The sequence below is a fragment of the Lissotriton vulgaris genome, chromosome 3_1 (genome assembly GCF_964263255.1).
Source record: "Lissotriton vulgaris chromosome 3_1, aLisVul1.2, whole genome shotgun sequence".
Taxonomy (NCBI): domain Eukaryota; kingdom Metazoa; phylum Chordata; class Amphibia; order Caudata; family Salamandridae; genus Lissotriton; species Lissotriton vulgaris.
Window position 1 is genome coordinate 1745536079 of NC_141689.1, and position 14160 is coordinate 1745550238.

The 14160-nt window shown below is 47.6% G+C and overlaps 1 protein-coding gene across 1 annotated transcript in view; it reads right to left on the reverse strand.

The window, feature by feature from the left end:
- Positions 1–14160, reverse strand: part of LOC147728397 (la-related protein 1B-like) — a 435404-nt gene that overhangs the window by 332347 nt on the left and 88897 nt on the right. Inside the window, exon 4 of the mRNA XM_086963792.1 lies at positions 5337–5378. Coding sequence (XP_086819918.1) covers positions 5337–5378 — 42 coding nt within the window. The remainder of the gene's footprint in view (positions 1–5336; positions 5379–14160) is intronic.

Sequence of the window (14160 nt, forward strand, 5' to 3'; positions counted from 1 at the left end):
CGGAAATGTCTTTCACTGGTTCTCCTTCTACCTTTCCAAACAACACCAGTTTGTTCACATAGGCACATCCAGGTCACAAAATATCCATATCACCTGTGGAGTCCTGTATGACTCCATACTTTCTCCTCTCATCTTCAAACTGTACATGGAGCTGATTGGTGCTCCACTCACAGATAACGATTTACAAAAGGGGGTGGTGATGAACAGAGTGTCTGAATTGAGCAGACCACTCTTACCCAGTCCAAAGATCAGGGCTTGATCCATCACCGTTATTTATCTCACTGCCCCATCCCAGCTCAGAACCTGGCTATATGCAAATCAGTCTGTCCCTGGCCCAGTGCATCATGGGAACAGGGCAGACTAAACTACCAAGCCAATTCTTTACCAGAAAGGAGACAAGCTACCGGGGACCGGTTTCTGGCATTTCAGCCTCTTCGGCCCGGCTTGCTTGAATCCTGATGGAGCAGTGAGAAAGGGACTCATGTCTGAGTATACCCTGCCACACCTATAGTGGCCAAAATCGATTTACAAAAGGGGGTGGTGATGAACAGAGTGTCTGAATTGAGCAGACCACTCTTACCCAGTCCAAAGATCAGGGCTTGATCCATCACCGTTATTTATCTCACTGCCCCATCCCAGCTCAGAACCTGGCTATATGCAAATCAGTCTGTCCCTGGCCCAGTGCATCATGGGAACAGGGCAAAACCGGGCTGAAGACGGCTGTAATGCCAGAAACCGGTCCCCGGGAGCTTGTTTCCTTCCCAGTGTAAGAATTGGCTTTTGTAGTTTGGTTTGCCCTGTTCCCATCATGCACTGGGACAGGAACTGACTAATTTGCATACAGCCAGGTTCTGAAACTGGGATGGTGCAGTGAGCTAAAAAACGGTGTTGGATCTAGCCCTGATCTCTTGACTGGGTGAGAGCTTTCTGCTTAATTCAGAGACTCTGTCCCTCACCACCCCTTGTTGTAAATATTTTTGTCCACCCTAAGCGTGGAAGGGTATTCTCAGATGTGAGACCCTTGCTCATTGCACCATCAGGATTCAAGCAAACCGGGCTGAAGACGGCTGTAATGCCAGAAACCGGTCCCCGGGAGCTTGTTTCCTTCCCAGTGTAAGAATTGGCTTTTGTAGTTTGGTTTGCCCTGTTCCCATCATGCACTGGGACAGGAACTGACTAATTTGCATACAGCCAGGTTCTGAAACTGGGATGGTGCAGTGAGCTAAAAAACGGTGTTGGATCTAGCCCTGATCTCTTGACTGGGTGAGAGCTTTCTGCTTAATTCAGAGACTCTGTCCCTACCCACCCCTTGTTGTAAATATTTTTGTCCACCCTAAGCGTGGAAGGGTATTCTCAGATGTGAGACCCTTGCTCATTGCACCATCAGGATTCAAGCAAACCGGGCTGAAGACGGCTGTAATGCCAGAAACCGGTCCCCGGGAGCTTGTTTCCTTCCCAGTGTAAGAATTGGCTTTTGTAGTTTGGTTTGCCCTGTTCCCATCATGCACTGGGACAGGAACTGACTAATTTGCATACAGCCAGGTTCTGAAACTGGGATGGTGCAGTGAGCTAAAAAACGGTGTTGGATCTAGCCCTGATCTCTTGACTGGGTGAGAGCTTTCTGCTTAATTCAGAGACTCTGTCCCTCACCACCCCTTGTTGTAAATACCACTCACAGATAACAGCATCAAGCTTCACCACTATACAGATGATACTCAACTCTACTTGAAAGATTCCTCTGCTTCAGGCATCCTGTGCCTCAGACAACGCTTGTACATCATCAAAACTGTTATGTCCCCCGCCTACCTGAAGCTCAGCCCCATCCAGACAGAATGCTATTATGTGTCAAGAACAATAAACAAGATACAGTACAAACCAGGCTCAATGACATGACATGCACCTTGATGGCTTCAAACACCCAAATTTCATTGAATGCCAAGTCACTTGGATTCACCCTGGACTCCAACCTCATCCACAAGGAACACATTGCCAAAAAATAAAAGATGGCCTGTTATAATTTCTCTCATCTAAAGAACGTCAAACCATTTTTTGCCAGAAAGCGACTTCAGTGCTGCTGTTCAAGCCTTTGTACTTTTACATCTGGATTAAGCCTGGGCAGAGTTAGCAGCAAAAAATTAGAGTGTGTTAGATAAATGCCATTCGGGGTGATATTCAGTGTCAGGTGCTTGTCCGTGTTGTGCAATAGTTGGGAATGGCACCATGCACAGCGCAAGCGGGCAATGCTTCCTTTCTGCCGCTCAAGAATATTTTTATTCGAGCTGCAGCTTTCTCAGCACGAACGGACGGTTTCTCAACCCAAGCGGTCACAAGCACAAGTTGCCACTCGTAATGAGAAATCTGACCGCCCGCGTTGAGAAATCTCGCCGGGAAGTTGATTTTCTACACTCGCACTCGCCAACTTGATGTTGACGATCGTAAACGAGGACAAATTTCGACTAGAGTGCAGAAAATTTGTGAACTCCGCAAGTGGAGCAGAGTTCACCACCCAGATTTAGGGGCCATTTACGATCGACCGCAGCAGATGGGGAAAGCAGTTCAAGTGACTAATTCAGTTCCTGACGCGGAATGACCCCCATGGCCAATTACGAACACGTGGAGCTGGAGGACAGAGCATTGCATAACGATTTCCTTGCTTGCGCATAGACCAAATAAATGGTGGTGGTAACAAACTGAACAGCGATGCACAAAGTGTGCCTGCACTCAACTCTGCCCCAATTACATCACACATGCCAAAATTATACACCCCAAATGTCCATTGGCAACGTAAGCAATGCCCAGCAAGGAGGAAATACCTGGAGGACATCACACATGTGGACACACCCACATACCACAGCATAATACCAACCCCTTCCTGGACCAGCATCCTTTGCACACCATTAGCTGACACCGAGAGACAGGACCTCATTTACACACACAGCACAACATCACATACACCCATCTCCACACAACACCACTTCCTACCCACACACCTGACACACTTCACATAACTTCACCACCCCCTGCACCTGCACTTTTCTCACCTTTGCACCATGGCCAAACAGAAAATGCCCAAATTCACCGACACTGTGTTGAAAGTGATGGTAGACGAGATAATAAGGGTAGAACCACATTTGTATGGAAGCCTAGTACAACACACCCCACGTGTTCGCAAAACCCAGATCTGGACAAGGATCCACAACAAAGTCAGTGCTGTAGGGACCACCCTACGCACACTGCATGACATCAAAAGGCAGTGGGTCGACCTCAAGGCCCGGGTCAAGCATCGGGCCCATAGGAACCATGAGGTGGAACAAAGAACTGGTGGCGGCCCTCCCATACGACCAGTAACCTTCACTGAATGGGAGGAAAACGTGCTTGCCATACTGCATCCCGAGAGTCTCACAGGAATCAAGGGGGGAGTGGAGGCTGGTAAGTACAAACAAAATGATCACATCCCACTGTAATGTACTGTTGTGCACAACCAGTGAGCCTCAATTGCCAGACAAAATCAAACTCATGTACAGTGCACGCTGTCAACATGAATGTCTCTTAAGGCTAGCATTTCCTTCCTCTGCTTCACTTAACAGGTAGGCAGCCACTTACTCCGGAGGGTTTGTCGGGCCTGACAGCAAGGCCACAACCCCCACAAGGGCCTCTGTCTTCCCTCCCAAACAGCAAGGAGCTATCTGATCACCACATCCCGCATTTGTGTGCCAACCCTGTCAAGCTGCCTAAGCTGCAGCCAGTGCACACACAGAAACTACCATTGAGAATCACAATGTCATTGATGAAGTCACATGTAACTGCAAACCAAAACCCAAGAACGGAGTGGCCAAAACCCAATGTGCAAGTACCATTATTCCAAAGCATAAAGACTCACATCAACACAACACATACATGTAGACTCAGTTAAACATCACAAACCACACAGGGACAGGACAACAAGCACAACGCAGGAAGTAGCCACATAGTAGACAAACAGTCATAGCAAAGTCACAAATATCCTAGCATGAACAGAAGTGGATGATCAACAAGTTGGTACCAGAGGACATGTGCTTGGAAATACAATATCTGTGCATATGAAATTGTTGCAACAGCCATGTCACATCGCTGACGAGCAATGTATTTACCTCCACATCATGTTCCACTACTGACAAACTTGAATGACAAGTAATGCCAAGATGAAAAGTCATGTTGTCTCAATCGAAATGTGCCAAATATGAACATCAAAGTTGTGACGTGTATTGAACATGCTGACAATTCAACCTCTGTTCAACAGGTGACTCACCAGCAACAGCAGGCACCCATGCCATGGATGAGCCCAGCCAGTCTCACACCCAAAAAGCTGAACCCTCAGATTCAGACTCCCTGTTTTTTAAGGATGAGGAACCGACCTGGCCAATCTGGCGTGCCTAGGCAAGTGCAGTCTCCAGCCCTCACTGTCCCCACCACTCCCAGAACAGCTGTGACAACAAAGCTGACCCCTGCAGTACCGAACTGTGTGGCAGCCACCTCCACCATCAACACCGTTGCCTCAAAGACTGTCCCTATTCCAGTTCTAGTCAACACCACCAGGCAGCCCCGGGATGCTGGGGACTGTGTGGGGCGGCAGTGACAGGTGCCGCTACAGGTCTATGGCAGCAGGGCAAGTCGGAGGACAACTGGGGATCAGTCACAGGATGACAATGAGACAGAGGCCCAGTCCTCCATTTAAACTGTACTTGTTGCATACTAGCAGAACCAGGGACAAGTAGACCAGGTCCTTGACAAACTGCGTGAACTCCACCTGCTGTAGAGGTCCATGGACACTCGTTTGGTACAAATTGCCGAGTACATGGACCAGCTTGTGGGAGTCCTGAGGACATGCATGCAGCACAAATAGCTGGCCACCCCCCGTGGCTAGCCGGATGATAGTCACAACACCTCAGCAGTGGCCAGAGGGAGGGGTGAGTCACATCACAGCGAATCCTCAGACACCTCAGAGCATGCAGCAGGTTCTCCCCAGGCCAAACAGCTTAGGGAGGGGTCCAAGAAAGTCCCAGGGAGGATCACGTAGCAAAGCACTGTGCCGTACCAGTTATCGGAGCCAACGTTGATGTCACCAGTGTCACACCGAGCATTGACTTTTTTGTAAATCCGATCACACATTGCCACAAGGATGTGGGTGTACTGATGTACTGTGGACTCTACCTGAACTTTCCATGTACCATCTCTTTCAACTTCAACCCTCACCTGTCACTCATTGACAAATAAAACAAATCACACCTGTATGCCTTTGTGTCAAGATGAAATTATTATCATAGTAAGTAACATGTCAACTCACATTGCAATGAATCATGAGACGTGAATGCGACAATCCATTGACAGAGTAGAGGAACCTGGAACAACACAAGGAAAAGACAGTGATTTGACATATTATGGCAATACAGAAAAAGCACTACACTAGGCAACACTGTACAAGATGCATACCAGTTTACACAGGACAACACCATCAACATGGACAGAAGGGGATGGGAGCACACAACTTCACCTCCCAGCCCAGTTCACCCCTCAGCAATCTAGTAAATCCACTGCAGTTGAAATGCTTACTTGTCTTTCCATGGAAGTAAGTCACCACGGCTGGATGTAGGTCAGTGCTGTCAATCCCTAGACACATGTGTTATCGCGTTATCATCGTACATCAGTGGAGGTTAGATACATTGTGATCAGTGTTTGCTGAGGGACCAGCCACAATCCATTTGGGTTTCTGTGCCTCTCCCTGCCAAACTCAGGTGAAACACGTCAGTCCCATGACAAGTAAATATTATGACTGAACTGCATTTATCCAAATGCTAAGGGATAAACTGTGCTGGGAGGTAAAGCAATGTGCTCCCATCCCCCTAACAACATCAAAATGGACATGACGGAAGTTGTCACATATCACATAGAGCAGAAAAATGAAATCCTTAGCAGTGTGCCCACAAGAGCCAGTATGACAACATATCCTGTCATGTGACGATGGTGACATTGTCGCATTCACACACTCAAGTACTGTTGTACAGGGCTTTTCATGTGACGTGAGATTTATGCATGTTTACCCACATGAAAACCAGTCCCTGACAACATACCCACGCTAAATCTATGTAACAACTGAAGTTATCTTCTCCTGAATGAGCACAACTGCTGCGGTCACCGGGTAGGCATCACGTATATAGGAACTGTTGCACAACGTGTTCCTTGCTGTATCAATGTTCTTCTCACTCCCCCATATGTGATTGTGGATATTCATTAGTGGCCTCACATTCCCACAGCAAAAGCATACTTCAATAAGTGTGCAGGCACAATGGGCTTCTGTTTAGACAAGTAGTCGCTCCCACATCAGCCCAGAGACCTTCGAAATCCATGTGTCATGACCGACCTGCGTGATTCAGTCACTGCTGAACACAGCACTCCCATCTTTTTTCTCGGGAAACTGACACACAAATTATTGATAGTGTCTGTTACTGAAAATCATTGCACACTTTTTTCAAACTTGTTGGCTCTGACCTTGTCCCTTCGTTTCATGCTATTTCTGGAGTGCTACCGGGTGTCATTCCTCCAATTTTCATACTGCATGTAGCAGTTTCAGATCATTACTTCAGCTGTACAGCTGAGTGCTGGTTCTGAGATTGCTCTCACGTGTCTGGCCATCCAGTTGTCCAGGCCAACCTCGGACAGTTGCAACTGAACCATGACCGCATGCAGCTTCTCATTGGATGTGTCCTATTAGCTGAGCTACGCATCAGTTATAGGCTAACCTTCACTATGCCTATTTCACCTGCGTGCAACCTGTGTTCTCATGTCTCAGATGCCCCTTTCACTTGGCCATGGATGTCTGCCTTTCCAATACCCTTTGCTGCCCTGGATCATGAGCTGTGGGAGAGTCCTTTGTATGTCCATGACCAGGACTGCTTCTGTGATACACGTTTAAGGGATGCCTTTCAATGCGTCAGACAGGCTGACAGCTGCGCCTGTGCGCTTGCGCAATGGCTCCTGTGCCATGCCTACATTGAACCTATCCCAGGTTGCCATGGGATGCTCCTTTCAGCCTTGTGGTATGAGAAGCACATCTGTTCCTTCATACTGCTGGATTGGATGGCGGTCCTTTTTGCTGAAGATGATTTGGATCGTCTTTTGGAACTGATTGCCTTCGAATCTGCCTGTGCCTTCTTGGATTCGTAACTACATAACAGTAACAAGAAATGTTGGTGACTAATTCAATATTCTTTTGCCTTTTTTACACCTCATGACATGAATTGTCATTCAGCTCCCTGACTTTAGCCCTGTCTGCTTTGGCTTTGACTATGCTGACCTCTACGTTCTGTTTCGCTTGGTACCACAGGCCTGAGCAATGGGAGGCTGTCATCTGACCGTCGACTAGCATGAGCCCGGCTTACAATATGCAGCTGATTTGCACAAATATTGCATGGCGTAGTTGTTTTGAAGTGTCCGCAGAGCTTGTCCTCTGCGCAGTTCAGGAGTACTGTCTGAACATTCTGTCCATGGTAGGAAAACATTGTCTCTTGTCATTCTGTTCTGGTCTGGCCGCAGCAACATGGCTCAACAAAGCCTCACAGCTGCTAGAGGACACGGATGCCTTTTAGATGTCATGGGAAGGCGGGCCAGATGCCCCACACTTGGAGAATGATCCATCCAGTGATGAGAGCGAAACAGCAAAGGTGATGTACATTTCACCAGGTATAGAGTGAAGAATGGGGTCTGCTGACAAAGCCCATAGACCAGGGATTTCCCATATAACTCCTTCCTGCAAAGGGTTGGGGATATGCTTTTGGGTCTTCGTCCAGAGGGATTATTGATGTGACATCTTGCTTCATGTTAAATGAATATGGCACTATAGCAGGGGTCTCCAAACCGGTCCTGGAGGACCGGATCCATGCCAGATTTTGTGGATATCCCCATTGAGATACATGTAGTTATTTTAAAAATCTGGCATGGATCCGGCCCTCCAGGACCGGTTTGGAGACCCCTGCACTATAGTAATTGGTATGGTACTCATGCATTCTCAACTTGTTGTGGCACGCATGTTGCAGGTTTTGACACTGTAGTAAAAACTGCACATTTCAAACCGTTTCTTGTCTTCAACTTATCTACTTGTGTACAGGCACTTGAATACCTCTGAGTGAGTAGGGGAGCAAGTGAGGCAGTATAGCAATTGTGTCCTGTGCTTCAAAGTGCTCAGTCCTTGCATGCCCAAGTTCTCTAATCGTGCGCATAGTCCTGTATGTGTACAAAATCTCTGCAACAATTCTCAAAGTTTGCTTAGACAACAGCAAGGCACAAAGACACAGTCATAGTTGCTCATTGTCAACTTACACTCAACGGAAGTAGTTGACAATGAGCTATTAATCCTGATCAAGGCCTTCTTCCTCACCACTGTCATCGTCACTGGGCATTTGTGGGCTGGGAGCGAGGTGATGGTGCTGTTCATTGTCGTCCAGAATCTGGGGGATCCTTTAGCGCATGGCCAGGTTGTGTAGCATGCAGCATGCAACTACCATCTGGCATACCTTCTGTGGTGAGTACATAAGTGCTCCACCAGCATTGTCCAGGTGCCTAAATCTTGACTTCAGCAGTCCAAAAGTGCGCTCCAACACACATCGTGTCCTCCTATGTGCATCACTGTATTGGACTTCCCCCGACGTTGTTGGATTCCGCAGTGGGGTCAGCAACCACTAATGATTGGGATACCCTGAGTCACCTAGTTGTGAGGCAAACAGTGAAATCTGAATATGTGAGGAGAGCAGCATGTCACACATACATCACAGACATTTACACAGCCCACTCACCAACAAGCCATGCTAGCTCGGGGTGCAGATTGGACATCAATTGGGGCATGGTGCTGTTCCGCAAGATGTAGCAGTCATGTACCGACCCAGAATACTTTGCACACATGAGTGAGATGATCTGATCCACCTGGCATTCCACTTGCACGTTGATGGAGTGGTAGTGTGTGTGGTTCCTATAGATGTGTTCAGTTGCCTAAGGTGGAACGAGGGCAATGTGGGTACCATCAATGGCTCCCACACATTTGGAATGCCTCCCAGGTCATAAGACTCCCTGTTCACAGCTTCCAATTCATCTGTCCTTGGGTAGTAGACACGTCTGTCCTTGTATATAGCATCAATGCTGACAGGACGTCATGCAATACCATGCTGAACATGGGCTGTGACATCCCACCGGTGCTGGCCACGGTGTACTGGAAAGACGTAGCAAGGAAATGCAGTGCAGCCTTCTCCTTCACTGTGGTAGACAATGCAGCCGGATATATTCTTTTGGGCTTCAAATGGGGCTCCAACAGGACACATAGGTTTCGTAGTGTATTGTGCGATCCAAACGGAATTTCCGGATGATTTTGATGTCCTCCGCATTCGCCAGGTCGGGGCCAGGTCAAAAGATGGGTGGTCTACTCCTACATATGTCAGGGTACAGATAGACACACGAGATGAGTTATAGATGAGATGTGGTGCACAGCTTACCCAGAAACTCACACAACCACAACATTGACAGGACTCATGGTCACATGAAATGCACAAGAGACCTGCATTCAGACGTTTTTCTTCACTCACTCGACATACTGACACTACAACATCCAAAGTGTGTGGCATATAGTACACTGCTACATCAAAGATGAGCTGCCCTGTGGTTAGATGGCACAGCACTTGGGTTTCCCAGCATCAGTGCTGAGTTGCATGTTGCTGCTGTCACTGCATGACCGCAAGCTTTAGTCCTCCTATTCACAACAACATTACGGATTGAGGCCAATGAGTGTCATCTTGACAATGCATCATGGATATATAGCACGGGGGACAGACACATTTGAAAATTGTGAGGTCAGTCCTGCATGCTAGTGTGGGGATTTTGCATAACAGACATTGTAATGTTCACCTGAATGAGGTAAAAATGCACATGGATTGTGTATACATGCCCACATGGCTGCCAATGACCGATGATGTTGGTCAGATCTATGTTTGTTTGTTCCACATGTGCACTCCTATGACGTGTGTGAGAACATTTACATCCAATGTCAGCTAGCACACTGCACGTTATGCCAGTACGTATGTTGGAAGTGCTAGGGATTACAAGTATGTCTGATTTGCAGACAATGGACACCTCGAATTGTCTTGCTACATCACTGGCCCTTCACAAGGTGACCCCTGGCCAAGAGACACCAGTCAGATGTCAAGGAATATACAAGTGAGGTTCACAGGGTGGATATTTCATTATACAACATGGGTACAGTGCGAGAGACCTTTGTCCTTTTTGACTCCTTCCCTCACTTCAGTCCATGCTGCCCAGGAGGCATGACAATGTATGTAACTTCACTCTCCTTTCTTGGACACACCATGTGTGTGAAGGCTCGACTCTAAGGTCACACTCTCTCATACCTTAACAGTGTAGTGACTAGGGGTGGGCTGAAGTCGCGGAAGGGACTATCGTGGAGAGAAACGGAGATTGAACTAATCTCCCTGCCTCTCCGCGATATTTCCATTACGCGAGCCTGCCCACAGCCCGCCCGCCGCCCGCTTCCTGCCCGTCTCCCGCCCGCCTTATTAAATTATATTTAAAGGCTAAAATTAAACTTAAATAAAACTTACCTTATTGCGCCGCAAACTTCCCCATCGCGACTTCATCTTGGAAACTGCGCATGCACGGGAGCCTGCGCATGCGCATTTTGCTCGCCAGGACTGCGCATGCGCAGGCTCCCGCGCATGCGCAGTTTCCAAGATGAAGCCGTGATGGGGAAGTTTGCGGCGCAATAATGTAAGTTTTACTTAAGTTTCATTTTAGCCTTTAAATCTAATTTAATAAGGCGGGCTAGAGGCAGGCAGGAAGCGGGAGGCGGGAGGTAGGCGGTAGGCGGGAGGGTGGCCAACTTCCGTTCCGCCCCCTGAAAGTGCCGGAGATTTGCCGCAAATTTCCGCCTTCTTTGCACAAGGGCAGAAGGGCAAATCTCCGCACATTCCGTCGGTGGAACGGAGATGTCCACCCACCCCTAGTAGTGGCCAGCTGATCACTGTTCAAGTTGTTCTGATGTACCCAACACTCCCAGAGGGCTGGTTTACCCCACAGCCACCCAGCACAGGTGTCACTGGACATGTGACCCTGCCAACAAAAGGGGCCGGACACACATGCCCTGGGCCAGTTCTCCCATACAGGTACAGTGTATGTGTGGTTACTTTATATGCATGGGGGCCTCGTGCCCCACAACATTACACATAGGGTGACCAACCTTCCATAAATTTCACGGACCATCCGTAATTTGGACCTCACGTCCCTTGTCCGTGAGGATCCTTTTTATGGACGCCATTTGTCAGTAACTTTGGGCCTTACAGGGAGCATAGCTGTTCTCTGCGAGAGGCCTCAGCTCCCAGATAGGGCGCCTCGCACTCATTGTGCCAGCACAAGGGCAGCCCCAACCTCACATTGTCATTCTGTCCGCTGCTGATTGCCACATACAGAATGACAATGTGCCAGTTTAGGGTCTTATAGCATGTGGTGGCCTCCTCCTACTGTGGTCTTGGGCAGGGCATTCTGTTAGGGTTAGATGGAAAAAATGTACAAAAATGTACCAAACAAACATCTTACCCAGTCTCATCATTTCAGGGCTGAAGCATTTTTATTATTATATAAAACAAAGGCCTAGTTTTTGCCTTTTTATTTATTTTATGCAATTGGTATACATTGACAGAGCCAATAGTCCTATTCTTGTATGTCTAATGTTACTGGATGCAATTATAGGAAAAGCAAAATACCAGTCGGGCACATTATGCTCAACATATATTTTAAGGTGATGTGTTTTAAGCAGCACACTTAATTACATCAGGCATGTCCCTTGGAGAGACCTCCAGTTTTTGTATCCCACTTAAGGCCCTAGAAACAACACCATGTGACAGTCCCCTCACGTCCTGGCACTGTGCATCATGCATGACACATGACTTCCAAGTTTTCAGATTGCCGATGTGCAGGGGCATAGTGAATCCTCCCACACACCACCGCACCCCTTGCTTTAGGAACTACAGTGTGGGTAGAGTTCTTGATGGGCCTCTTTCTGTCTGCAACTGGATGGGTGGGTGAAGGATGGGTGGCTAAGTGAAAGGGCAATGGAGAGAGAGAAAGGGATGATGGATGAATGATAGTATGGATGAATGATTGACAGAATAGATGGGCGAATGGGTGTGTGGATGAATGAAAAAAGAAAGATGGCTTGGGTGAAAGGGTGAATGGGTGGATGGGTGAGTGAAATGATTGATGGAAGGATAGATGATGGATAGGTGTGCAAATGGTTGAAAAGGTTTGAATATGGATGGGCACACAGATTGAAGGACAGAATGAATGGTGAAAGACTGAATGATGAATGAATGAATTAATAAATTACATTTTGAGTGACACCCAACAGCTACTTGAATGTTATACTAGTAATTGTAAATGTTTGCATGTCTTCTTTTAGTTGTAAGATTTTAGGGAGAGCCTCATAGTGCCATGAGCTGTGCTTGAGATGTATATTGTGTTTGTAGCAATGGGCAAGGCGTCAAAAATAAACTATGTAATGGTCTATTTACAGTGCATTTTTTAAGATAGCTGCAGGGAAAAGAAACTTTGTGACTTCCGTCAGCGTGTGCAATGCTCTGCTAAGCCCCCATAAGCAAAGTCAGATTCCATATTTTCTGTTCTACTTGCTGAAACACCCATAATGCATTCCCTATAGTGGGTTCATCACAGCAATCCTCCCTTTAGTTCACCTATGCATGCCCCTTTATATCTCACAATGCCACTTGATATGAAATGCTAGTCACAAAGTCCTCCCGAGCAGATCTTCCTGACCACTTCCCTCACCAAACATGCCTGCTCAAGACCATGAGTTGTAAACAAAATATCAGACTGGGCAACCCAGTGAAGTAACCATATGAACAGATTATCATATGAAATACCACAAAAAGACATGCGCAGTTTCTCAAAGCAGCATGCATACTGAAAAAACGTGAAGTGCACAATTGTCCTAACCTAATATAAAACTTATTTTGACTTGTACTTTATTGGTTGTCTATTTACCTTCTTTTATGCTATTGCGTAACTTCCTCTGATGTGCCTGTAAAACTTACCTTTTGTCCCGAAGTTCTGTCCTGAATTTTGACCTTCTGTCCTGAGTTTTTGTCACAAATTTTTTACCCTTACAGTCCTGAATTTGCACACATGCCAGTTGGTCACCCTAATTACACACGGGGTGCACCAATCACTTTAGGCGAATGAGTTGTGATGTGTGATGCCAATCGCATGGCGACAATGCAAATGCAAAATGTGTTTGCATGTGCTGTAGCTGGCATCCACAGTGATGACATGCATTGGCCCCAATTGAATGTTGCAGTATTGAGGTCGTAGCTTCCAGGCCGCCACAGTGTGGCACTCACTATGCGAATGAGCCATCAGCCAATGTAAGCCTTAGGCGGCGTATATTTTTTGATATTGCGTTGTGCGCACACTGCAACTGCGGGGCGCGGCATTGGCTCATATTGCCTTCTGGGGCACCGGGGGTCACTCATGAGAATTGAGTGGGCCACGCACTTTGTATTTGGCAGGTTGCCACATTCATCGTGGTCACACCACGCTTGCTGGGAGTTGTGGTTGTTCAGGGGTTGCATGCATGGTGATGATTGGTAGGTAGCTCTGCTGTTGAGCGCGGCGGCGTCCTCTCTGCCAAAGTTGCAGCAGGTAGAGCAGCGGGAAGGCCTGTAGCGCAGGATCAATGGCGGCTCTGGTGGTTTAGATGGGTACGGTATCAGTGTTTCCGCCATCCGCAACGTGTTGGTTTTTACGCGAAGGTGGGAACGGCTGTTTGCAACATCGTAATCTGGATGGTGGACGGAACGTGTTTCCACATGACGGTCCTGCTCTATTGGCTCCGTCCGTCACCCTTGCGTACACAAAAAATGTGCGGAGCCTGACAGACAGCCGCCGATGGAAAATGGCCTTTGTTGGACCATTGTAATTTGGTGCTCGCGATGACCGCACCTGGAGTGGGAAAATTAACGTTTTCCATTACCAGCATGGATGGGCTTCCGTCCGTCATAGTACTGAGCCCCTTAAACTGGATGGTGGTAATGCTGTGTTCCATGGCCTCCCAGA